Source organism: Marmota monax, unplaced genomic scaffold, assembly GCF_021218885.2.
Source record: "Marmota monax isolate L192 unplaced genomic scaffold, Marmota_monax_Labrador192_F-V1.1 WCK01_AAM20220418_F8-fsc00055, whole genome shotgun sequence".
NCBI classification, from domain to species: Eukaryota; Metazoa; Chordata; class Mammalia; order Rodentia; family Sciuridae; genus Marmota; species Marmota monax.
In genome coordinates, this window is record NW_026695205.1 from 9,871,032 (window position 1) to 9,897,843 (window position 26,812).

At 52.4% G+C, this 26,812-nt stretch overlaps 2 protein-coding genes across 3 annotated transcripts in view; one reads left to right on the forward strand and one right to left on the reverse strand.

Moving 5' to 3' along the window:
* Adcy10 (adenylate cyclase 10) overlaps positions 1–9,576 on the forward strand; it is a 56,423-nt gene extending 46,847 nt beyond the window's left edge. The window contains exons 29-32 of one of the 2 annotated variants that reach the window (XM_046429990.2): positions 503–620; positions 2,645–2,840; positions 8,018–8,206; positions 9,100–9,576. In XM_046429990.2, the coding sequence (XP_046285946.1) occupies positions 503–620; positions 2,645–2,840; positions 8,018–8,206; positions 9,100–9,261 (665 nt within the window). In that variant the 3' untranslated portion in view covers positions 9,262–9,576. The remainder of the gene's footprint in view (positions 1–502; positions 621–2,644; positions 2,841–8,017; positions 8,207–9,099) is intronic. The other variant, XM_046429989.2, reaches the window with a different exon arrangement.
* Positions 9,577–18,614: 9,038 nt separating this feature from the next.
* The window catches only part of Mpzl1 (myelin protein zero like 1), a 47,626-nt gene continuing 39,428 nt past the window's right edge, over positions 18,615–26,812 (reverse strand). Inside the window, exon 7 of the mRNA XM_046429971.1 lies at positions 18,615–21,093. Coding sequence (XP_046285927.1) covers positions 20,992–21,093 — 102 coding nt within the window. The 3' untranslated portion in view covers positions 18,615–20,991. The remainder of the gene's footprint in view (positions 21,094–26,812) is intronic.

A 26,812-nucleotide genomic window follows, 5' to 3' on the forward strand; every position in this document is an offset into this window, starting at 1 on the left:
GGGTATTCTTAGAGACTGTGCTTTAGATTAAAGGACTGGGTTGCTAATGATGAGAGTGGCAGGCACCAACAGCTGTTAGTGAACCTGACGACCTTGAATTGACTGCAAGTGGGCAGCCCTCGGTGCACAGTTCACCGGCAGGATCAGCGGGGGGCTGTTGCATTTCAGAAAGGGCTGCACATATTGCTGCCGGTCCGGAAGCCTGGCTGGGAAGGTTGGGGAGAGGCCACACTAAGGTCCTCTTTGTGCTCAGGCCAGGAAAGTTGGTTTAGACTCTGCTCTTGCCTGGTCTGGGCTGTGGAATTGCGTTGTGAACCTATAGCATTCCGTGAGAGCAGGGACTCGGCAACACAGGGGTGTAGGACTGTCGTTCTTGAAGTCCACGGGACCCTCTGGCTCATAGCAATCAGAAAGGACTGTCTCCACAGTGGGCTCTGAGGCCCGCAGGACGAGCACCCCCTCCCACCCGCCCGCCACGCTCTGCTGCTGCTTTCTCTTTTAGGCTTTATCTATAGAACGTTTGAAGAATGTGTGGAGTTCATATGCCAAAATGAAGACGACAGACTTCTCAAGTTCCAGAGTGGAATCCTCCTGGGACTTTACTCCTGTGTTGCTATCTGGTAAGTGTCTTGGATGTCACTAAGTTTCTAAGGGGAAACGTCTCCTGGAAGAGCTCCAGGGAGTATTTCCAGAAGAAAGCAAAAGCCTGTGTAGCTTCCACCCGAGTTGGCTGGAGGGCGTCACAGAGTATCCACCCGGAGACAGGAGGGAGGGGTTGTCTAGTTCATCACCTCAACCAAGGACAGGGACGTGGCAGTCTCAGGTGTCCTGCAGTGAGCAGTTGCTACACACACTTTGCTGGAGAAACCGGAAAGGGCATGGCCCGACGGCCTCTGTGTCCCTGGTTCTTGTCTGTGGATTGAACTGAACCCAGACAGAGTCCTGGATTGGGGGGTAGTGGCGGGATTGCATCTGTACCGAAAATGTACATTTTCTTATCATTTTCCCCTAAACAATACAGTAAAACCATATTTACATGCATCACACTGGGTTAGGTCTCCTAAGTCCTCTGGAGGTGACTTTAAGTCGACAGGACAGGGTGCATACGTTATGTGCAAATCCTGGCCATTTGCTGTAAGGTACTTGAGCATCCACAGGTCCTGTGTGTGGGGAGAGGGGTCTTGGAACCAGGCCCCCAAGGGGAAGGAGGGGTGGCCACACTGCTTCTGAGGAGGGTGGAGCCTCCAAACCAGTCATGAGTGGTGCTTGCCCACCTGAACCCACCCACATCAGAGCAGACAGAAACCACGTTAAGAAGCCGGGACTGCAGGATAGGGCACCCTCAGCAGCGGGCAGTCCTGGGACCTGCAGGCCTCTTCCCCCTGTGCAGAGAAGATGCACATCATGCCCAGGCCTGCTGCCCTGGCTCTCAAGACGAAGGACAGAGACAGGGAACCCCGTGCACTTGCCTCGTTCTCTCCCCAGACCACCAGCCAACTGCAGCACTCCTCGCTAGAGGAGTGAGGAAGCAGGCGTAACCTGGGGCTTCACCTGTGGAGGCCCTCACGTGGAAGGAGACGGGAGGAAACAAGACTCTCTGGTAGCCCACTCCCCAGGACCCTAGGCTCAGTCCCATCAGCTTGCTAAGCCTTTGACCAAGCAAGCCTCCAGCGATGGCCACACCTGTGCCTGATGGACAGCAAGCCTCCAAGATGGGTCACAGCCAAACGTTCCTTAAATTCCACAGCCACCCCTCAGCTCAAAGTCCTTCCAGTCTATTTCCCACCCACCTTCAACTACATGCAGCCACATTGTCCACTAGAGGTCTTGAGATGAGAGTCAGTGACAATATGGAGACATTCTTATATAAAACGTCACAAATCAGAGCAGCTTCAAATTTGAATCGAAATGCCTTCTTATTATAAAATTATTTGGGAGAACTCAAAAATCTCCAAATTAATTACCCTTGCCAATTAATGTTCAAAGTCAAATTCACTTGCCATGTGGGTTGAAGTTCAATAATAGTCCAAATGTCATTCTAATTTTCTCTGTTTTGACTGGAGAGTTTTTCAACAGTTGTGTCCTAGGCCAATGCGTCTCACATTTAGTGGGCATAAGAGTCACCTGGAAAAGGTGAGCATGGTGGTACACACCTATGCCAACCTCAGCAACATGTCAAAATGCTGCCTCAAAAAAAAAAAATCACCTGGCCCCACCTGTCTATTTAGTAGAATCTGGGGACCTGAGAATTCACATTTAAAAGGGGAGCCCAGGTGGAACTGAGGACACCAGTCTGCTTACACCACTCAGGAGTGCTGGCCCCTGCATCTCTCTTTGGAAAAACTGGAGCAGTTTCTTCAAGCCCAGAATTTATAACTCCAAGTGTCTGATATGTCTCATTTTTTTAGACTCTAAAGAAAGATGGTGGCTAACATTACCTGGGTGCTCCTAAGGATCTGATTCATTTCAAACCATCAGTGAATTCCGAGTTCTCGGGGCCTCGTGGCCCACAGCCTCCTGTGTTTTCAGGCAGGAGGCCCCCAGAGCCCCAGGGCTGGAAACTGCACCCAGAAGCAGTGGACAGGATGTGAGCTCCCTGTCCCCAGGGGTGGCTCTGATTGTCTTACTTCCCTGTGGTGTGCAGGTACGCCAGGCTTCAGGATTGGGATGAATTCCACACGTTTTCCAGCAGAGCCAAACCCCTGGTGTCAAGGAGAACCCCCACAGTTCTTTACTATGAAGGAATTGCCAGGTACCTGGAGGGGCAAGTTCTCTATCTGCAGAACCAAATTGAACAACAGCTGGAGAATGCCCAGGACCGTGGGGTGGAGCTGCTCAAGGTGAGGCCCGGGGCCCTGTCCCTCCTCCACTGCATGGCCGCCTACTTACTGGGCCAGCCAATTTCTGACTGCAGAATTTACATTAGACGTTTATTTATGATAGACATTTTTGAAGGCAATCTTCCTAAACACCAGAAAGAAGAAAGTATGAGCTGCTTGTATCCCTACTACTCAGCGATGATTGCTTTTATGCACTGAGATATCACCTTTCAAGTTCTTTGATGTGTGTGCGTACACGTTTCCATTTGTTGTGATTTGCTATTAAACATATTATGAATAATTTCCTGTCATTAAATTAAAACAAAGCATAGTGTTTATCTAATATTATTATTATATTATTATATTATATAGCCCAAATTTTCTTGGATGAACTTTTCTACAATATTTTATTGCTATTGTTCTGATAAGCAACCTGGTAGATAAGTCTTTGAACATGACAATTTCAAATATTCAACTGATATGTATTAAGAACTAAACTAAGTACCAGAGTAAAAGAATGAGCAAATTAAGCTGGGTGTGGAGGCATATGCATGTAATCCCAGCAATTTAGGAGGCTGAGGCAGGAGAATTGCAAGTTTGAGGCCAGCCTTAGCAACTTAGCAAGACACTGTCTTAAAAAAATAGAAACAAAAATTTCAAAGGACTGGGCATATACTTCAGTGGTAGAGCACTTGCCTAGTGTGTTCAAGGTCCTGAGTTTAACTCCCCAGTATGGGGGTGGGAAGCAAAGTAGATCTGGGACCGCCCAGGGGGGTACAAGCCCCTCAGGGAATGAAGGGTCAAACTGCCGGTGTTAGCATTTACCTTGTTCTCATAAAAACTGAGCACTGATGTGTTTTTATTGTTGTGTGACAAATTTAATAGCCAGAACCAGCACCCAGGGCTGAGGCTTTATTTAGCTCAGTGGTCGAGCAGGGAGCATGGGCTTGGCGTGTGCGCGCCTCGATTCAATCCCCAGCACCCTAAACAAAACAAACCGACAGCACCCGCTTCCTGTTTCACAGTTAGGCAGGCTGGAGGTCTGGGAGGGCCTGGCTGGGATCTCTGCTGAGGGTCTTATGCGGCTAGAACTGAGGTAGGGGCCCAGCTGCGTTCTCATCTGTAGAAACCAAGAGTCTGTTTCCCAGTCTTGCAGGCCATGAAGACACAGGCCCACTTTAGACAAGCTGAATGATAAGACCTGAACAAGGTAGCTGGGCCCACGGAACAGGGCAGCTCACTGAGTTCTGAACGTTGCCACTCCTGCTTTATGAGAAGAGAGCTTGGGGCTGGGCACGCAGCTCAGTTGGTGGAGTGCTTGGCTTGTGTGCAAAAGGCCCTGGGTTCAAAAAAAAGAGAGTAGAGAGTGATACATGGCCCGGGGGAGGGCTCATTAGCGTTCCCCCCAGAAACACCTCAGGGTCTCTTCCCAGCTTACCAAGTCACTGCCTCCGAACAGGTGGATGTTCAGACTTTGCCCACTGGAAGGTGACATGACACGGAACAGGGGTCTGCAGCTCAGATCTGTGCAACATGCGCTGGCTCTCGGGATAGGGAAATCGCTTGGTTATATAAAATGTCACTGGAGAGAGCGAATGTCTCTTACTTAAGAAGATACTCAGGAGGAATCTGGGATGTACTTAACTCCAGGTCATTCAGAAAAAAATATTCTTGGCCATCTTACACTGGATTTAATTCATTCCAAGTTTCTCTTTTCCCCAAATGTCAGGTGCATGAGTCAACTGTCATTGTCACTTTTAGAGATGAATTGAGTACTGATGAAAGTGCCCCTCACTTGTGGTCAACCTGATCAATATGTGAGAACCCAGACAGAAAAATGAGCAGGTGATTAAATGAAGGTCCATCAATAGTAAAGAGATAAAACCAGGCAAGGCCAAAAACAAGCAGACGGTGCTGGGATCACCACAAAGGCCTAAAACACTAACAAGACTCAGTGTTTGGCTTTTGGATTCAGGGAGGGAGTGGGGATGGAAGCCCGGGGCCAGGACGGGGCCCAGTGCTGGGTGGAGGCTCAGACCCTGGGGGGCAGAGTCTGGATCCTGGAGAGCAGACCTTTATTCAGCGGTGGCAGCCCCAGACTTACTGAGTCCCAGCCAATTCCATTTAGCCAACTCCCTGGGCCATTTCCATAGGCTATTATTTTTGGTGCAGGCCAGACAAAGAAGGCCACTGTCCACAGGTTGCGTAAGTGGGCCTACCTCACAAGCCCTGTGTATGACCTTGAGTGCCTCTGCTGAATCAAGGTGTTCATGACCTTGGCAGCATACTACAAGCAGCCTGCTGGAGGCTTTGACGGAGGAGCCTACCTACAGCCATTTGGGGTCTGCCCTACAAGACACATTCTGCTCTCCCACAGTCCTGGACATTCTGCTCTGTGTTCCTCAGTCCTTATTCTCTGTTCTGTTTTGGAGGTTTCTATTGGAATTCCTGCAAACTCAGAGATTCTCTCCTCCGTTGTTCCTAGTCTACTAATGAACCCATCAAAGGCATTCTGCATTTATTTTCTTTTTTATTAATCTCTAGCACTTGTTTTGGGTTCTTTCTCAGGAGTTCCATCTCTATTTTTCCTGCCATCTATTTTACCCATCAGAGTTCATATTAATCATAGTTGTTTCAAATTCCTAGACTGACAATTCTAATATCCCTGCCACGTCTGGTTCTGTTGTTAGCTCTGTCTCTTCAAATTGGTTTCCTTTTCCGTATAATGTTTTCTTGATAGCTGGACATGATGTACAAGGTACTAGGAAGCAGTGTCAAAGGTCTTCAGTGGTGTGGGATAAGGTGTCTGGGAGGGGAGGTGTCCTGTGGCCCCATGGCTAGGCTCAATCTTTAGAGAGCCTGCTTAGCTGGACCCTGAGCCTCACAAGTGCAGTGCAGCTGCCGCTCCGAGGGGAGACAGGGGTGCGGCAGTCGGCCACTGCTCTGATGAACCCCTGGGGGCGAGACTGCTTACGTAGGTCCTCCTGAGAGCACTGGTATATTTCAAAATGATCCCTTTTTGCCTTTCCCTGCTGGAAGCATAAGGGAATCCCCCCCCCGCCACACCCCGCCCCACCCCGCCCCCATATTTGCTGCAAGAACCTGGTCAATCTCCTGGAGGTGAAACTCTCAAAATGTAAGTTTTTCAAATTTACTTATTGTCCCTTTTTTTTTTTTTTTGATGGTGGTCAAATGCACACAGCACAAAGCTGCCCACTCCAAGTGTGCAATCCAGCAATGCTATGGAGCACCATCTCCTCCACCTGTCTCCATAACTCTACATCTTGCAGAGCTGGAACTCTGCCCGCTAAGTGCACAGTGGTTGAGCCTTTCCAGTTTCTTACGTCCTCTATTTCCTCACTGATCTCCTCTGGCTCTTCTCCCTTCTGTCCAGAGTGGAGTCCTACAGTCTCCCACTCTTCCTCCAGGTTGTCTCCACCTCGGTTCTGCCAGTTCTTGCTTTGTGATTTTGATGGTTTGCATAAACCTCCTCTTGCTGTGTGGAACCTCTTTTATCTATCTATCTAGATATTTATTTATTTTTGGAACATCTTTTTAATGACCAAACTCCTCTTTTGTCTCTTTTTTTTTTGAGAGAGAGAGAGAGAGAGAGAATTTTAATATTTATTTTTTAGTTTTCGGCAGACACAACATCTTTGTTTGTATGTGGTGCTGAGGATCGAACCCCGGCCGCACGCATGCCAGGCGAGCGCGCTACCGCTGGAGCCACATCCCCAGCCCCCTCTTTTGTCTCTTATAACTGTTTTTGATTTAAACTCTATGTGTCTGATATTACAGATTTTCATATAACAGTTTGGTAGCTCTGATGGATATCAGATTCTTTCTCCTCCCCAGCATTTGCTTTTTTTTTTTTTTTTTTTTTTTGCTATTTTTTGTTTTTATTTTTCATTGTTCTGGGCTGTCTCTGTGCCCTGGATCAGCAGGAAGGCCCACGGAAGCTCTTCTCTGGTCTTTCTGAGCCTGTGCCTTTCCTTGGGTGTGCACAGTCACTTTCTAATTCTCTGCATACAGGCAGCTGCTTTGGAATGCTCAAGCGGGGGAGAGAGAAGAATGGAGACGGGAGGTTCACCAGCCCTTCAGTGCCCTGGGTGTCCCTGCAGCCAGAGGAGGGCTTTAACGATGGCAGGAGGTGCACTGCCTGCCAGCTGCTTGCCTCTGGGACTGTCACTCTGTGTCAAAAGCAGCAATCAGCGGTCAGAGTGCAGATCCCAGGTATCTGGGGCAGGGTCCTTTTTGTCCATCTTGGATTCAGCAAGTTGTATGTAGGTCACTCAGGAACAGGTCACAGCTGCTTGCTGCGGGGCTGGCGCAGGAGACAGGCAGCTGCTACTGTGCTAAGTGCTGAAGTTGGCCAAAATTTGCTTCAACTCACCATCCAACCCAGACTCGTGCAAAGCTTCCAAGGACCCCGGAGTTCTGAAAGAGTTGAGTCCTGCAGACTGCCAGGCGGCTGCTGTCTGAGTGGGAGACAGACCCTGGCGCTTCCTGCTCCACCTCTTCTGCCTGGAGTTTTAACCCCCAGATGCCCCTGATGAGTCTCTGAACTCCTCCGGTGCAGTGCAGGTCCCTTACCCTGGCACTGTTTCCACAGCAGCTTGCCCTGGAGGCCCTGTGTGCTCCTGTCGGTCTGCAGTCTTGGGGGTGGCTGTCTGTCCTGTGTCTCGCCCCTCCTACAGATCTGAGAAGAGCTGGGCAGGTTTTGGTCTGTTCAGATCTCGACTCGTTTACCACGTGGTGATTTCCAAGCTCCTTACGTGCAGAACTAGCCATCTTTCCTCCTAAATTTTCAATCATTCACTTGTGCTGCTTTGATAATGAGAGTAAGATGTTTTGTTTTCAAAGTAGTCGCAGACTGGGGATGTGGCTCAAGGGTAGAGCACTTGCCTAGCACGAGTGAGGCCATAGGTTCAATCTCTAGTACTACCAAAAGAAAAAAAAAAAAACTAGTTGCAGAAAACTATTGGCAGGCCACCGTGGTCTGGGGTGGGCCCTGGCGGCCCCTCTCCCTCACGTTACCATTCTATCTACCATACTTAGTAGGTACGTCTCTGTAACACACTTTTTCCCTCGATTGCTCATATATTTAAAATGTTCCCAAACCATCTGTGGAGGAAATGACTTTGTGGTCAGTGAGCTGTTTCGGACTCTGGTTGTACCATTCTGTTGTTTTCCTTTAGAACCTGGAGAGTCTTGTGGCTCAGAACACTACTGGCCCAGTCTTCTACCCGCGACTCTACCACCTGATGGCCTACGTCTGCATTCTGATGGGAGATGGGCAGAACTGCGACCTGTTCCTGAACACAGCCTTGAGGCTCTCGGAAACACAGGGGAACATGCTGGAGAAATGCTGGCTGAACATGAGCAAGGTGTGGACCCCCGCTCGCGGGCTGCAGGGGGCTGCTCTCAGGAAGCCCCACAGGACAGCTTCCCAGTCAGGCTCTCCCCGGCATGGGAGGCCCCCGTCTTGGTCCACTCGGGCTGCTGAGACAACACTGCAGCCTGCACGGCTTAAGACAATAGGAATTTACTGCTCATGGTCTGGGAGCTGCAGGTCCAAGATCAAGGTGCCGGATCTGGTGTCTGCCAGGCCTGTTCTTCACAGACGGTGCCGTTGGCTGCATCCTCACATGGTAGCTGTGCAGGGGGGAAGCTTGGTTCCCTCCTGCCCTGTCTAAGGGCTCTAATTCCATCCAGGAGGGCAGGGCCTTCATGGGCCTTATCCCTCCCAAGGACCCTGCTCCCCAACGCCATCACCTGGGGTGAAGTTCCAACATAGGGATTGGGCCCTACTGCCCTTCCACCCCTGTAGCCATCACAGCCTGTCTGGGACCCCACACAAAGGGGCTGCATGTCCATGGATCAGGCTTGTGACCTCCTTTTCCCCTTATGTCCCTGTGGACTCTCCCTCACGCAAATCCTGCTAGCATGGCTCCACCCTGTCTTCCTTCCCTCTTCCACTCTGCGTTACATTTGTTTCCCGACTTGTGAATGTTGCATGTTGCTTTGTTCCAAAGCAAAAGCCTAGTTAGTACCTCGCCTTAAATTTGGTATTGTTGGGTAGGGGAATGAATTGTGTGTGTGTGTGTGTGTGTGTGTGGAGAGAGAGAGAGAGAGAGAGGGCCATGTCCCAGGGCTGCTGTGGGCCACAGGTCGGCTTGTTCAGCGACTTGGAAAGTTGGAGGGCCTTAGCATCCTGGGATCGGACGCGCCACGCTCACACGGGTCAAGAACACCAACCCACCATTCTCTGTGCCCTCAGGAGTGGTGGTACTCCACCTTGGAGAGCTTGGAGGACCAGTGGCTTCAAACGGTGCTGAGCCTCCCCCCCTGGGAGAAGATCCTATCGGGCAAGGTAAACATCCATGATGTTCAAAAGAACAAATTCCTGATGAGAGTCAATATCCTGGACAACCCTTTCTGACACTCCAGGAGGAGGCAGGCGGTGGCAAGAACCGCCCCCGACACCTCGCCCGCCCGTCTTCCTCTGCAGCCCGCCTCCTGCACGCTCCCGCTCCCATGTTGGTTTCTTCTTTCCAGAGGGTCGAGAGGGGCTGCAGGGTCCTGCTCACTCTCCTAACTCCACCCACCCACGCACCTCCACCTCCCCTGAGCTTTGCAGCCTGTGTTTTCCAGCCCGGGCTGGTTGTATCATATGGGAAAACGTCAGCACCAAAGCGGGTAGCATCCCGAGTTGTGACAGACATGTTTTTAATTAATGTATTAAACTCAAAATGTTTATTTTAAAATGTCCAGTTGTTAAATCTTTTTAAGTTAACACGAAATTGTAAATGACAAACTTTCATCGTGGTCTCTAAGGACAAGATTGGAAAAGACACACTTTTGCATCACCTGACTACAGCTTCCAAAGCCAGGCGGGTGTGCCAGCCCCTCTAGCCATGTGCGTCAACAAGTGGGAAATTAGCTTTTAAAAATTGCAATAGTAGGGGCTGGGGATGTGGCTCAAGCGGTAGCGCGCTCGCCTGGCATGTGTGCGGCCTGGGTTCGATCCTCAGCACCACATACAAACAAAGATGTTGTGTCTGCCGAAAACTAAAAAATAAGTATTAAAATTCTCTCTCCCCCCCAAAAAAAAAACTTAAAAAATTGCAATAGTAATAATTTTGATTATTAATAATTTGGAGCATTTTTATATGCTCAAAGTTGGGTGTGCGTGTGTTGTGTTGGGTGTTTTAATTGAGAAACAGTAGCATTCATCTCTATTTCCCAGATGCCGAGGCACGGCTGTGTGCTTGTCCTCTGGGCAGCATAGCTGAGTCCCCTGGAGCCCTAAGGTCAGCCACAGAGGCCGCAGGCCTGGCTGCTGGGGAGGGAGGGCTGGGCAATCAGAGCTCGGGGCTGGGAAGGGAGCCCTACCACCAGCACACCCCGATCCCACGCGCTCCTCACGCTTCCCCCTCCCCATGCCTGGCTGTGAGTGTCAGCAAGGCAGGGGGCGAAAAGCACCGAGGAGCGTGATGAGTAGACGCAATCAGTGTCACCGAGCTGTGGTCCTGAAGCTGCACGCTGTCCCCAACGCCAGTCAAGGCATCTCCTTTGTCAGTGCCTCCAGCAGTTTATAGGCTGTTCCTCCCCTGCTTTCTCTCATTCGCTCATCCAAGTAAGCACCACACGCCGAGCACCGAGTAGTGTTGGAGGTCGAGATACAAAGGCAACAGAGACGATTCCTGACCTCTGCCAACTCTGAGGGCCACAGGGAAGACCGACAGATGTCGCTCAGCCCGTTCCATGCTGTTCCAACGTTCTGTCTACCCGGACCACGGGGGAAACGGGGCACACACAGACCCAGGTGTTTAGGACGCTGCTGCAGTGCTTGAAGCCAGGCCACCTCTGTGACATGGTCATAAAAAGCCAAGGCCAGGACACTGAATAAACAGTCAAAGACCCAAGGACTTCCCGTGGCGTGGGAGACCCACGCCGTCGGCCCAGCCCACTCTCCAGTCTGTTCACATAGCACCTCCCCTGGCCTCAAGATGTGCACTCCTCCACCTTCCGGGCATCCTTGGAAGCAAGGAAAGGTCTGTCTTTGGTCCCTGCCCGCTTTCTGGGTCCACTACTTACCTGTGTTTTTTAGAGGCTGGGCTTGGTTAAGGTCTCCACTGACCACTTGTAGGAGGTGATCTGTGGGATAAATGAGAGGAAGTCTTCCTTTTGCTTACTCCCTGTGGGCTAGGGCAGCCTGGCCCAACTGGGGTGGACCATGTCATCTGAGGATGTCCATTTGTCCCTTGAGTCTCCCATTTGCCATTTGTTCCTGGGCAAAGCGAAGGCATTCTTCCTATAGTGCCCTCTGCCACTGGGGGTGGGTGGAGGCACAAGAGGGGACGTCAAGCTCTTGACAGCGCTTGCCCAGAGGACAGCAGGCTCGACGTGGCTTCCCTTGTGCCCTGGGAGACAGAGGCAAGTCCATCGTGCATGGCTGCTCTGCCCTGGAAGTGCGCCCTCCTCCCACCCCAGCACTGGCCCTGCTGCTGGAGGAAGAGCACGTGTCAGGCACCCACCAGAGTGACCAGCTTCCCAGGAGACCGAGTCTTCCAGGAGCACACCCCGTGCTGGGGGTGCCCGTCCAGCAGACACTTGCCCTCGGGACTTCAAACGCTTCCTTCACATTCTATTTGCTTCTGACCAAGACAAAGCCAAGATGGGCAAGCCTGGAGAAGACAGGGACAGGCAGTCCTCGTTGGAGGCACAGTGGTGTAATTCCCTGAGGACTGACCACAAATGTGACAGCCAAGACATGGAGTCAACCAAGGTCTCCACAGACGCATGGAAGGATAAAGAAAATGAAGTGTGAACACCCAATGGCTCATCATTCAGCCACAAAGCAGAAGGAAGTTCTGCCGTTTGAACACAGACTGAACTGGAGGACACTGAGTGAATAACTTAGGCACCGAAAGGCAAATACTGCATGTTCTCACATGTGGGAGGTAAGAAAATTGATCTCCTAGAGGTAGAGAGTGGTACAGTGGTGACCAGAGCCTGGGGGGGGGCCGGGGGAGTGAGAGAGAGGATGATTGACAGGTACAGGGACCCAGGTGTAAGCCAGCTGCCAACAATTAATTGAATAGTTCAAAATGACCAGTGGAGAGGACTTTGAATGTTATCTACACAAAGAAATGACAAATGTCTGAGGGGAGAGACCTGTCACTTGCCGTGATCATTACACATTGTGTACATGTATTGGAATATCACCGAGAGCCCATAAAGATCTACAGTTACATTGTGTCAGTTAACATTCCTTTTTTAAGGAAGGCAAGTGAGACAGGCGGAGGTGGGAAGAAACTGGATGGTAGTCTGGAGCCTGCACCTTCCACATGTCTGAGTCCACGTGCCTCCATTTTCTCAGGAACCCAAGCTTGGTTTCTGGTCCTGACGGGCCCTGCTCAGGGCTCATCTCTGGGGGAAGCCAACGGCCTGCCCCGGGGATGGGCGTGGCGCATCTTCTGTGTGGACAGCAGATGGCAGCACTGGCTCTGGGATGGCTGCAGCCCCGGGACCTCTCTGGTTCCTGGGCAAGTGCCTTCTTAGCTCCTGGCACGCTGCAGCACCCCAGGGTGCGTCTCAGGAGCACCAGGCAGCTACTTTTAGGAGAAGGAAGATACAGATAATCCACGAGGGCTTCGGGCCCAGGGCAATCAGAGAAGCGATGCTCTGGGTTTTGTTTTGTGTCATTTTTTAGGAGCCTCTGAACACTTGTCACACCTGTGGGCTCCGGGGAGGGCAGAGACAGAGGTCCAATCCCCATTCTGTCTCCAGCCCTGAGCCCAGTGCCTGGACATATTGCCAGAGCTCAGAAAGCACATGTCAATCAATGAGTGTAGCCACATTTCCATTTGATCGTTTCAAGCTAACTCTTCAGGCAGCCTCAGGAGAATGAACTTAGTACTTACTGAGCAAGTAGACCATCTGGTCCCTCACAGGGACCCACAGTTACTTGCCCTCAGGTGAACTAGCCAGGCTTTGCCCAGGTCACAAGGACAAGTGGAAAAGAGGCTGCATGGTAGGCAGGTGGGTTTTGGACCCCAGCTCGATGGGTTGGATCCAGTTGCAAGCTGTGTGTCCTTGGACAAAGCCCCTTCCCATCTGCTCTCTTGTTTGTAAAATGGGGACAATAACAGCATATTGGCAGGGACACTCACAGGTGGCTGTGGGGTGATTCAGGGAAGTTCTGAGGGTGTGCCCACTGGGTCTGGGTGTGGAGAAGCCCGCTGAGCACGAGGGTGTGTGACGCCGTGGGACGGGCAACTCCAGCCTTGTCTTGGGGGTTGGGGGCTCAGGGCACAGCCCACCCGCGGGAGCAGTCACCGAATGACTCTCCTGAGGAGGTGCATGCACACATTAGCTTTGGAAAGACCACCACTCCTCTTGGTGCTGGGAACTGAACCCAGAGCCTTCCGCCCTGGGAGCAGGTTCCGTACCACTGAGCCCCGCCCCAAGCCACCTTTACTTATGGAGAATGGATTAGAAGTGGGCTGGGCAAGATGGAGGCAGGGAGGTAATGATGTGAGCCCGAAATTAGGGTGACCTGCAACCAGGAAGTGCCCTAGAGAGAGACAAGGGCAGTGACATGAGACGCTGGAGGAGGCAGAACAAACTGAGATAGGATGGCTCTTCAAGGAGGTGTCAAAATGAACCCACAGAGGCCAGGTAAGGACTGACCCTTGGCCAGCCTTCGTGTGGTGCCATGCTGCTAAAGGGACAGTGTGCCTGCCCTTCCCCCCCACCAGGCCTTGTCAGCACCCAGGTCTGCACTCCTGACCCCCTGGCCTGGGTCTGCTCAGGTACCCACCCTGCTCCTGACTCTTCAGCCCCCGGCTGCTCCTTACCTTCTGCCACTGCTCTTGAACATGGTGCTCACCTCCCTCACACCCTCCCATCATCTCTGCCCTCCTGCCCTCCTGCTGGTCAATGTCCAGTTCCTTGTGTCGGGCTAAACTGCAAGGCCACATAAGCATTCACTCTGAACTTCGGACGCCGCCGTCTGCCTACGGTTGGCAAGATGAGCTTGCTAAAAGACAAAGACCCTTCCTTATACTACTAAAAGTCCCACCTGCCCTCCAGATGGAATCCCATTTTTGTGCCTGGAATGTAAGGCTTTTAAGGCAGAGCTCGCCTCAGGTCTGATGCCTGAGGAGCCTGGGCACCCTCCACCAGGAGCAGTGCTTTCAAATGCCTCTGCCTCAGAGCTCCTCCTGGGTTGCTGACTGACCCTGCTGTGGCTTAGGACGAGCTCCGAGCTCACCAGGGCAGGGGGGTGCTCATGCTTGTCTCCCTGGCAAGGGGTGCAGCTCCGAAGGCCTGTGGCAAGCGCAGGCAGCCCTGGGCCACGCCTGGGACCTGAGGCTGCGAGCACTTGGAGTGAGCAGGAGTGAGTAAGGAGACGTGGCAGAAAGTGGCAGCCCCCAGGCACCACCCTGCCCACCAGGTGTCCATTCCAACAGGAAGAGAGGGTGGGGTGTCACAGCTGGGGCCTTCCGAGAAAATGAGGCAATGCAAAGACCCCTCTTCAAACCCGATTCAGGAGACAGAATTAAAGACAGGTAGTCAGGACAGACAGACAGGGTCCATGGAGAGAATGGAGGCCAATTTGGGTCTGGGAAGTTGGAGGGACTGAAATGTTGATTTCTTCAGAGCCCTTCCTCCACCCTGCTCCTACCTGTGGCTACGGTGACCTGTCCCAGGGATTGTCCCCTCCTACAGGAAGTTGTGAATCACCCGCCTTCCGGCCCAGGTCACTCCACCAGGCCCCTCCAGCCCCTCTCTTCTCACCTTGGGGCCCTCCCTCCGAGCACCTCCTGGCCCAGTCACTAGCAGGAAGGAGAGAGACCGGGGAAGACCAGGGGAACAAAGGAAGCCTGTGGCACATAGAGAGGCGGACGCTCTCACTTCCTGGGAGACCCGGATAGCTATGGCCCCTGCTCCCTCCCGGAGAAGCCCACGTTTCCCCTTTTTAAATAAGCCCTGCTTTATACGCTTGCACTTGAACACGTGGGGAAGCAGGATAACTGGAGCTATCAACTCTTGTAACCAAGTCGGAAAGATTCCAGACGTTGCTCAGAGTAATAGGCTTAGTTCAGTAGTTCATGGAAGGGAGAGGGAAAGGGAAAGGGGACACTCTCAAGGGAGAGGTGAGGGACAATGCACCTGTCCTGCACTCCTGTTTTGTTGGGGATCCAAGAGAGGTTTCCAGAGAGTCCCACTCAGGCTCACCTCTTTACTTTTGATTGACAGCAAGATGACATCAGATTTTCAAGTCCCCACTGCCTTGACAATTTTAGGTCACTTTGTTTGGCTCATGCTGACTGGTTCTAATTGGTTTCTTACCCATAAATTCTTACTGATTTTATGGTTAGGAGGAACTATCCTTATCTCCCAGAGATTCAGGATCGGGTCACAAAAGTCTCTTGGGTTCCTCCCATTGACATTATCTCTGGCCTGCATTTCTCCTGCAGATAACAGGTGGTTGGCTGAGGAATGTGACACGTCCTGTCCACTCAGGCCAGGCAGGGCTGCAGGTAAATTGCTTCTTGGAAAAGAAAGCATGTGGGGTTGCACAGTGGGCCCAGTTTACAGAATTATCCCCTCACACTCACGTTCCCACCATCCTCACCTGACCTGGCACACTGACACACATCTGAAGGTCACTGGTTCCTGCGTGGTGGTTGGTAGCAGTGCGTTCAACAGAACTTCACGGGAAGGAAACGTTCTATTTCTGATCAACGTGACAGCCCCCATAACATGGAACCACCAAGCTCCATGGTCAGAGTGACGGAGGACCTGAATTTTAAATTTAATCTAAACTTAAATGGCACCTGACCTGGGCCACCACATAGGACGGTGTGGGTCTGTACATATCTGCATTGAGCTTAAGATGCCAGACACAACCCCGACGTTTCAGCCAGGACTTCTCTACAGCAGGACAAGGCCGGCGTGGCCCAGGAGAGAATGGCCTCCAGAGAACACAGTCAGGCTGCCCAAGCCGCGCCTCTCACCAACATGGCGAGTCCAGCACACCAGCCAGCGCGCAGTGGCTGGCCGGCCATCAGTCCATTACACACCAGCCCTGGCACTCTGCTGCGCCAGCAAGGAGGGCAGGTCCTGAAGGGCTCTGCATTCCTCCGGGCTTACTGTACGTTCTAAGAGAGGCCCTGAAATTTAAGTGCAAATTTTGCTTCTTTTGTTTGGTTAAAAAAAAACCTTCGCCATAAAAAATTTCTATTCAAAGGCAGAGAGAGAACCGGTAACATGGTCTAGATTTGAACTTCAGTCTCTTGGAGTCTGATGGGTTGACCCCAGTACCTTTGCCCACCTCACACTCCCGCTGTGGTTCAGGTGGGCACCTGAAATTACTGAATGTCCCCCCCCCCAAGGCGAAGCAACCACAGATGTGTCCGTCACACAGCAGGATGTCTCTGGGGCCAGACTCAAAAGCAAACATGAGAATGTTAAACCTGCCAGATTTCCTCTTCCCAGAGGTAGGGAGACCAGCCACAGGAAACAGCCCTTCCCTGTGGTCGGGAAGACTCAAGGCCAGAGAAATGGAGACTGAAACTCCCAGCCTGGGCTGAGGACGGCCTGAGGACTGCGGCCACAAACAGCCCCCATCCTCCTGCGGGAGGAAGTGCGGAAGCAGTGCTCCCCGGGGACTCCTTTGAGCCCAGAGGCCGCGGTTTCCTCCCCTGTAAACAGCCAGGCCTCCCACAGCCCAGCCTTCAGCTGTGGCCCCGCAGCCAGGCCCAGGGCTCTGGGGGGGATGTGAGGAGGGCGGAGGGCAGGCCCGGGCTGCAGAGTGCTTAGGTCTGGCTTTCATTTTTATAGTACATCAGGACCAACGGCCATCATGGCACCGCAGCAACAACTGACACAGGTCCAAGGCTCAGAAACGGCTTCTAAGGAAAGACATGCAGGTGTGAACAACACGGGGCCCTGTCCTTTCCAGAAACTTCCGGCCCAAGGCTGGGAAAGGCAGCCTGCACCGCACGTGGGGTTTTCCCTTGTTATTAGAACATTGGGGTGCGGGGTCAACCTGGCCTTGTGTGTGCTCCTTTTGGTTTTAAAACAAAAAGAAATCTTCATTAGAATATGTTGGGTCCTGACTCAAAGAAACCATTTCTGAGACAAAGGGAATCTACAAACTGAGCAATAGAAGAAACCAAAGATTTGTTTGTTTTTTTTTAAATTTTTTTATAGTTGTAGATGGACAGAATGCCTTTATTTTATTTATTTGTTTTTATGTGGTGCTAAGGATCGAACCCAGTGCCTCATACATGTTGGACAAGTGCTCTGCCGCTGAGCCCCAGCCCCAGCCCTTAAATGTGTTTTTTAAAAAATGCTTTTGTTCTTGTAATCCCAAGCCACTGAGGGGGGGTGGGGGTGATGAGTGAGGCAGGAGAATTTCAAGTTGGAGGCCAGCCTCAGCAATCTAGGGAGACCATCTGTATCAAAAAAAGAGGGTTAGCTCCAGGCAGAGCCGCATGGGTTTAATCTCTGCACCACCCCAAATGCTTTGTTAAGTATGGCAAGATCTTAGTTGTTAGAAAACGTCCGTGTGGTTGAAGATACACAATAAAGGGTGTAGGGGTGAAATGGCTGCTGAGCACCGGTGTCCTTGGCCAGCATGTCTGTGTCTCTGTGCAGTCTGGAAACCAGAGCTGGCAGGAGGAGTCCCGTTACTGGTGGCCTCCCGTGCCCAGGGAAGCACAGCCTCCCTCTCGTTCTACTCCTGGGCCTGTGAGGGTCACCTTGGGATGTTCCTGCCAATACTCTCTCCCACTCAAGAGTGTAAAGCTATGCGGCCGGGACTCCTCACGGACCCTTGGCAATCTATGGAATTAACAGAGCACCAGAAAACTTGAGTGCTTTAATAGTGACTTGTACTTGGGATCCCTGGCCTAGAAGACCACTTTTTTTGGGGATTGAACCAGGGGCACTTAACCACATCCCAGCCCTTTTCATCTATTAATTTAGACAGGGTCTTGCTAAGTTGCTGGGGCCAGTCTTGAACTTGCCATCCTCCTGCTTCAGCTTCCTGTGTTGCCGAGATTACAGGAGGGCACCACCACGTCTGGTGTAACATGTTATTTGTAACACAGCTCTCAATAGATGAAGACCCCCAGCGACCTGCATCTCTACCACGCATGCTACCATCTCCCTCACGTCACCTGCACCCAGCTCCCGAGGACCTCATCAGGCACCCAGCCCCATTGTTTAAATACCGAAGTTAAGGGCTCTACTTTAGACAGAAGGGCCTGCCCCACCCTTCCTAACACTGGCTGAGTGACCGTGGCTGGGCAAGTCATATACTCTAAGCCTGACACTGTCTTTCTGAAAATGGGTATAAGATTAGTGCAACTATTATTAGCTCATAGAGCTGTAACAGAGTAAGAAATGCCAAGTGCCTGGCACATTGTACCAAGCACCAAGTAACTATTTCTAAGGTGTCTGTTACTCCTACTTATGTTTGTGGACCCCACGCCAAAGCAGGTTCTGGGAGGAGCTTTATCTTGACTCGTCTCCTTGTGCTCAGCACAGTGCCTGGCTCAGAAGAGCTCTCAGTATAGATTGTTGAATGGATAAATGCATCCACCCATCCGTCTGCCCACCCAGTCAACAAGCATGAACAGCTGAGGGAGCGGCTGTGCAAAGGCCCCGAGGCTCATGTGTTTGAAGAATAAAGAGGCAGGTGTGGCTGCAGTGGAAGAAATGAAAAGGTTTTATATTTTTTTCTGTTTGATTAAAAATCACCACACAATAACATTCAGAAATTAAAAATGATGTATTAAAATATTCACAGAAGTACAAATGAAAAAGATCAAAAATAATAATGTATTGACATTTTTTTTCCCTAGTTGGATACATTTCCATTGAGCAACTAGACGGTTAGGAGTTTTAATTTCCTAGGTGATCCCTTTTAGGTGGCCCTTCACAAGACTCATGAAAAATTTGGCCTCTTTCTGCTTGTTGCAAGTCTGGCCCTGGTCACAAGGGCCAGACAACCAGGGGGAAGTGGTGGACCAGTGGGCGGAGGCTCTGCTCCTGGGTACCAGCCTCTGGTAAGAGGCTTTTCCAAGCGGCTTCCAGGGCAGGCAGGCTGGCCAGGACGCTCGCTGCCCTGGGGGAAGGGTCAGGAGGGATCTTCTGCCACGAGGCAGAGGCAGACAGTGTGAGGTGTCCACTGGGCAGGGAGGCCAGGAGTCGGGGAGGGGAGGAAAGAGAAGTGTGTGGAGCCCACAGGGCCCCGGCCTCCCACTCGCATGGTCCTACAGGAAGGAGAGAAGGCAGGCTCACACCTGGGCTCTGGCACTGGGCCTCCCCACCACACCCCGGCCAGCCACCCACGCAGGAGCCTGCTGAGGGCTCCCGGGGTCTTGAAAACAGGCAAAGGTCTCGGGTCGAAGGCCAGAGTGCTGGGTGGAAATGGCAGCCAGCTGAAGGGCAGCTACGGCCAGCAGGTGTCCACCAAGCCCGTCTGTGGCTGGCGAGTGCACGCAGTGTGGCTGCAGCCGGGGGAGCAGCAGAGCTCAGGGGTGGACGGCGGGCCCCGCAGCAGCCCTTTCTCCACTCACCACCTTGGAGCACCTCTAACCCGAGTCGTGCCTTTTCCCTTTAAAATGCTCTTAGGACGCAGCTTCCCACACTTCCCACAGGGGACCGAGGTGGGAGGGGGAGCAGCTCTCAGGACCCCAGGGGAAGGGCCCACGCCCCTGCCCCCACCTTCTAGATGACACTCTTCGCATAGCCAGGGCTCCGGGCTGTTCTAAAGGGGAAAATGTTTCTTTTAAAACAAAGCACTCTGGAAGATGGGAGAATGCAACCTGCACGGCGGTCTCAGGAGCTTTGCCAGCCCAGGAAAACCTGAAAACGCAGAGAGGTGGCAGGGCGGCCGTGGAGGAAAATGAGAAAACAGATCCCTCTCCTTCCTACACCACTGTTCACTGTTTCAAGTAACGGGGGGGCGCGAAGGTGGGGGACAAACCAACCACAACACCAAAACAGGAAGAGAAGAGAGCGCACGGGGCCACTCTACTTCCACTGATTCCTAAAAGTCTTGACCCCTTGAACCCCAATCGTCTTGGGGGTGGGAAGCTTTGGGGAGACCAGGCCGACTGCCCGGGGCTGCTTTGCTGGAGGCCTGAGGCTTCTGGGGGAAGGTCATCCTGTGCAGTTCGAGGCCAGAGCCCTCTGACCACCAGGGCCCTCTGACCACCAGGGCCCTCTGACCACCAGGTGATCCAGCCAGCCCAGATCCCTTCCCATATCCCCTGTGGGGACGGAGCCAAGGCCTCTCTGGCTTCCTGTGTTATGGCCACTCTGGCCCAAGGAGGAAGGACCAGGGTCAAGAATGTGATTGATACCTTTCTCCTCCACAGGTGCCACACTCCCGAGCTCAGCCTGGCCTTTCCATCAAATCACCCCCATGTGTTGATCTAAGGCACCTGGAGGGGAGCGGCACCAGTGGCACCTAGTGGCACACTTATCCTTGCTAACCTGCTGTCATGAACCCACACACTGACAGGACATAAAGGGTGTGACATTTAAGGAAGTCGACATAACACATAAAATTTGCCCCATGTTTTAGAAAAGCACCAACACAAATTTCTCGAACCTTCTGTAAGTGGCATAGTTAACAGATGCTGTCTAAAAGCTACAACCAAATGAACGGTTCTGGCGCGTGTGATAGGGCCCCTGGCTGCGTGTCCGCCACGGGATCTCCTTCCTCCAATGACAATAAATGCTAAGACTGGTTGAGCCCTTGGATTAAAAGGCCACGTCCACTGGAAACACAGAAGTCTGCTACTGTCTCTGAAAGGCAACCACATCTAAATGGTGGTGACAGGAATGTTTCTGAAATGTCCCAACTGTTAATGACTCCCAAAGCATGTACAAAAACGGCAAGACGTTTATACGTAGGCAGATTCACAGCCTCACACCATCTTCTCGACATGCAACGCTGGCCCTACAGCAGGAAGATTAAATAGAATACACATGTCCTTCACCCACATCCTTCCCTCCCTCTGGGTCTACACGTGTGTGTGTCCTTGCCTGGGTCCCCAAGGCCACACGTGGTTATGGGCTACATTTTCTGCACAAGAGTCCAGTTTGGGTTTGTTTCTTGTCCAGGATGCTCTGGGTCTTAATTTTTCCGGATGTCCGCATACACCACGGATTCCGACTTGTTGATCTTGTCACTGTGATGGCCGCCGGAGTGGTCTAACTGCGCATATATGACTGGGCCCTGGAAGAGAAGCAGAATTAGAGGTCTTGGGCAACCGCGTGCCTACGGGACAGGTGTCCCAACCACGGACGGGATGTGGCTCTGGTTCTAAAGCACACACCTCCCTCGTCTGTGTGTCTACAAGAAGATTTCCCCTGCAGGACCTCCTGGACCCCTGTCCACCAAGGCTAGGCACAGGTGGTGACTCTAAAGCCAGCATGGGCGCTTTGTTCCATTTCTCTCGTACGTTTGGAAGCTTATGTGACAACACAACACTCCTCCTCAGGAATATCCCTTGCTTTAGCCCCACAGAACTCTGCAACCTTAGCAACAGTGGTCAGTCTCCAGGACCAGATGGGCACGTCTGTCAACCTGAGACCCGTGGAAACTATGGAAAACACACTGGGTGCCACTCAAAGACACCATCAATTTGAACTGGTCATTTTAGATAAACAGGTACTTTTATTATTTATTTTGTGTGTGTGTATGTTACTAGGGATTGAACCTATTTTTTTCTTTTTATTCTTTCTTTTGAGACAGGTTGCTAGGTTGCTCAGGGCCTTGTTAGATAGACTGCTTGAGGCTGGCCTCAAACTTGGGATCCTCTTGCCTCAGCCTCCCAAGTTGCTGGGATCACAGTGTGCACCACTGTGCCCACTATCTTCAGTGTAACTACTGATGGCACCGTGATCCTCAGGACTCCAGATACTGTTTCTTTTATTTCCTTTTTCAATCTTTTGGTGCTGGGGGTCAAACCCAGGGTATTCTGCAAGAAAAGCAAGTGCTCTACTACTGGTCAACACCCCCAGCCCCTTCTTTGACTTCTAATATCAGAAAACTCTTCTTCCTGGTTTAAAATATGAAAAGATGGACTAAAGCACAGGTCTCTTCTCGGCAGTGAAGCAGCCGCTCAGCCCAGCCCAGGGCACACAAGGAGCAGCAGCCGGACAGTGGGCGTCTGCCTGCAGGGGAAGCGAGCCTTGGGCGAAGGCTGAGGTTCCCCCGGCCAGCTGGCCGCACGTCTGACTTCTCCAGCAGCAATAACAACACAGCAGCATCCCAGCCAGGAGCCCTGACAATGTGGAGCTTCGTGTGTGTGCTGCGGTCTTGTGGGGCTGTGGCTCCGACTTCCCCAGGAGGGCCAGGCCCCAGGTACGGGCTGCGGGCTTGTAACGTAGCAGGGCCCGTGTGACTCACAGGACAGTCCCCCAGCACCGCATGCGGCTCCAGCGCAGGAGAGGCCCCGCGCATCGGTTTCTTCACCTCTAACATGGCCCTAAGAACGGCATCCACACCTGAGTCGCTGAATGAGGTCCTCAGGCAACCCAGGTCTGTCTGTCAGATAATACACTAGTTATCATCGAGCTGCCGTTACCCGGGCATCTTATCACACGAACACAATTTGAAACAGGCTGAAGCAACTGACAGGGTAACCGGGGGGTCGAAGCCCAGGTGCAGGCATCGGGTGGGGGTGCTCTCACTGAGGCCCCTCGTGGGTGAGATCAACAGACCACACACACTGTCCACACTGAATCACAGAGACCTCCTACCTGCATCCCAAAGCTGCAGGAAAACCGAAGGCCGATCCACAAAGACGCAGAAAGACGCTCAGAGGACAGCGTTCCCACAGCTGATAACAGAGCCCTGCCCATGACCACCGCGGGGAGGGGTCCGCAGGGTGCAGCAGCATCTCCTCAGTGCAGTCAGCGCCGTCCACTGAGCAGGATCTACCCCTCTACTGCTGGAATTGGGGCCAGTCTCCTGACCTGCTCTGACCCACAGAATAAGGCCCGAGGGACATCACCACTGTCACACCTAGGCCTCCATAGGTCTCGTAGCTTCCACTCCTGCACTGGCCTTGGGACCCGCACCCAACACTCTGCGAACAAGCCCAGGCCAGCCTGCTGGTGACATGGGACACATGGCCCAACTGTCAGACTGTGAGTAAGACCACACTATGGCCGCCCAGCTGGTCATCCCTCCAGCCAATGCAGGTGCACAAGTCAACTGGCTCGCCCCATCAACAGGAGAGCCTGAGCCAAACACCCAGCGGCTCTTACACAGGAGGAGACCGAGAAACCCTGTGAGTGGGAAATGCAGAGGAGCCAGGAACAGAGGTGGTGCAGAGTGCACCTGCACCCGCAGCAAGCCTCAGAGGCCGGGAAGTCCCTCCTAGAGAGAAGGCCCCAGTCCCACCCAGGACGCTGGGCGGTTTTCCTTCAACCTGCTCAGCTGTCTGAGGTCACTCCCTCTCCCCCTGGGATGTGACAGAGTGACTCAGGTCAGGGACCTGTCAGTTGAGGCCTTGGCAGAGGTGGGTCCAGAGGAAGGCAGGAGCTCGGGACCTGCTGGGGGTCCTCAGAGCTCGGGGAAGTCTGCTCCAGAGGGTGCTGAGAAGCTGAGGGTACGCGGGGTCCCCACGGACCTGGATTTTGAGGGCCAACGAGACTACTCAGGACTGCAGAGGACACCATGAAACAAGGTCAACTTGGAGATGACCCTGCCATCGCGGAGACAGTCACTTGGGTACGCAGAAATCATAAGGAGAAGGACAACGACAAGACCACACCAGCCTACCTATTTTTGCAGTAAATCTCTTCTTTTGGCACTGGGGCTTCCCAGGTAAGCCCCCGCCACCGAGGGTCCACACCCAGGGCCGCCACCGAGGGTCCATACCCAGACACTCCTCCCCCACACTCTCCTTCATGTGCTTTGTTTTGATATTTTCCCTCAAATATTGACTCACAAAGGGCCTTAAGTACTGAAAATGTTTCCAGAAACAAACAGCCCGACGTAGATCGATCCTTTTAGTGATAACTGGAGAGAAATGTACCTCTGAATTCTACTTGTATCAAATTTATTCCCAAGTAAAAACATACTGGAAGGTGGGCCAGGAAGAGAGGGTTCTGGAAGAACAAAGAGACCTGTCTGCAAACACACGGGTGCCTGAGCAGGCACCGCGGCTAGCCGGGCAGCGTCTCCCCACCTGGAAGGGGTCACTGTGCTCTTTGGGCACACGCTCACCGCTGTTGACAAAACACTCTCAGTACTCACTCCAGTGTTTGAAGAGCCAGGTGAAATGGCAGCACCTAAGTACGGTGGCTCTCTGAGGCAAATGGAACCAGTACTGACCATCAACTCAGAACTGAAGCAGGACGGGAGGAGCACCCTTCTCAGGACCTGGCGGACGGGCTGACACCAGCTCCGCCACTGATGACTACCCTCGGCTCAGCACCTCGGCCACAGCTCAGTTTCTACAGGGGCCACAAAGAACGCAGCGTATTCAGCTGCCGGGAGGCGAGGAGGGAATGCACGCAGCGATCTTATGCATCTCGGTGTCTGCGTATTAGAGCCAGCAAACTCTTAAATATCCCAACCACCTTTCTCCAAAATTACGGCCTTTTGCAAAACCATGCCCAGGAAAAGATCTAGGAAACCAATTCTCATCAAGTACTTACACAAAAATTATTTGAAACTAAGCTTTATGAGAGATTTCTGGCTCATTTCCTCCCTGTGCTGCCCCCACTGCCGCCCCCACGTCCTGACCGCACGCCTTGTGCTGGGGAGGGCTTCTGGCTCTGCTGTTCACCCTCCCTTTGCCTCCTCTGCCCCTCGGGGTGAAGCAGGGTGACATCTAAGCCAGTCAAAATTTCTGTCCCCTTGCAGGTGGCTGGAAGACGTAACAGCGTGTGCCTGATTCTTGGACAATGGGATCGAGGACATGTTTGCTGGGGGGCTTCCGTTAATCAGTCTTCTCCACTAGTCACGGTGGTGACCAAGGGCGCATGCCTGGAAATTAGGGTGCTCCTTTTAAAGTTCCCTTTGTGGGGAGCTATTATCCTTTTCTTCTTATGGTGAAATAGCAGGGAGCTACTTACTCATCCACAGAGTGACTGCTGACACTGTTCAGTTCTCAGGTGGCGCCTACACATGGAAACGCAGGAAGATGAGAGAACCCTTGGGATGAACTCAAGGGAGAGTCTGTAAACATTCCTGCCATGTCCCCACTCCCAGCTCTGACTGTCACAGACCCATGTGCACATCACACAGGCCTAGGGTTAGAAGTGGGGAACAGATGAACCACACCTCAGAGACAAGAGAAGGGATGCCCATGTTAAAAAGTCTCTCCAAGCTGACACCATTAGCTGGTCCCCAGGGTGACCTGAGTCTGGAACACACGACTAACCCCTACAGCGCCACGTGGGGCTTATCTAGATGTGAAAATCTCCCCAAGGTTGTTTGCCAGAATATCCGCAAACACTTTTCTCTACCTGGTGGAAGAGCCTGAGGTTCTCTGAACACCCCGGGAGTCCCCTGAGAGCAGCGCTGGGTGCTGATCTCTGCCTTGGTCCTGTGGCAGCCAGCCGCATGGCTCGTGTAGGCACTCAGATGCCCACGGAAGTGATGAAAGAGGACACAGCGGACACAGTCAGATAACACATCAGCTCAAACTGAAGACGGTGCGTCTCCTGTGGCCTCTGCTGAGAGCTACGCTGGACAGGGCCTGGGCTCTCTGCAAGGGAAGCATCCCCGATCGTGCAAAGCAGCACCATGGTGACGCTGACACAGCCAGCAGGGTCACTCGCTGACACACTGAGGGCTTAGAATGCCGTGGAGTATCTGAGGCAAATGTTCTGACCCGGGACAGTGTCCTCCAAGGCAGTTAGTGTGACACAGAAGCCGGACAGCACAGCACACTTCACGAAGGAACACTTGCAGAAGTGAGAGGGCCACCTCCGTCTCTCACCACGGGCCAAGGACACGCGGATTGCACACCCAAGTCATTTACCCTTGGTAAGTCTAACAGAAAGGGTACAAACAGGACCTGGAAGACAGCCAAGGAAGGCTGGTGCTCTGCTTTCCTCCCCAGGGATGAGAGACTGAACCCGCAGCGCTGTGTCCGAGCTGCACCCCAGCCCTCTTTTTTAATCTTTATTTTTTATTTTGAGGCAATATCTCTCTAAGAAGGCACCCATGCTGGCCTCGAACTTGCCATCATCCTCCTTCCCCAGCCTCCTGAGTGCCTGGGATTCCAGGTATGAGCCACCCACTCTGCTGACAAAAGTGACTTCTACCCAACCTGACCACCGCTATTTCACTTATTTTTGGGGGGCTGGGGATTGAACTCATGGCCCACGAGCTACACACATGCTGCCCCTAGGCCTCAACCCAACCCTCTATCTTTTAATTGGATTGCTCTGAGCATTAATGTAAGGTGACCATCAGTGTGGTGAGTCAACCTACTGCTTCACAGGAGACCCCTCTTGATTTGGGTTTTGCTTTCTGTGGTTTCAGTTACCCACAGCCAAGCCTGGCTCAGAAACAGACACAGGCAAGTCTTTCTCTCCAGACTTCATTTTGGATGTTCCTACTTCTGCCCTCCACTTCACTGACCTTTTCTTCTATGGTATCTGATGGGTCTTTCATGGCACCCCATGCCTCTTCAGTTCTGAGTTCCCTGTGATTCTGTTTTACAGATCTACTTTTCCCCTCATTATGTTCAGGGTTTTCTTTACATCCTTGAGTCTGTGGGATTTACAACACCTGTCTGAAGTTCCCCGTTTATGAACCGTTGCCTCTGACATTTCACCAACGGCCTCTCAGCCGGCTCCTCCTGGTTACGAGTCTTCTCCTCCTCTTTGTATGCCTAGTAAGTCTGATGGGTGCCAGAAATGGAGAATTGCACAGTGTTGGCTATGGGGTTTGTTGTGTTCTTCTAGAGAGAGCTAGATTCCTTCTC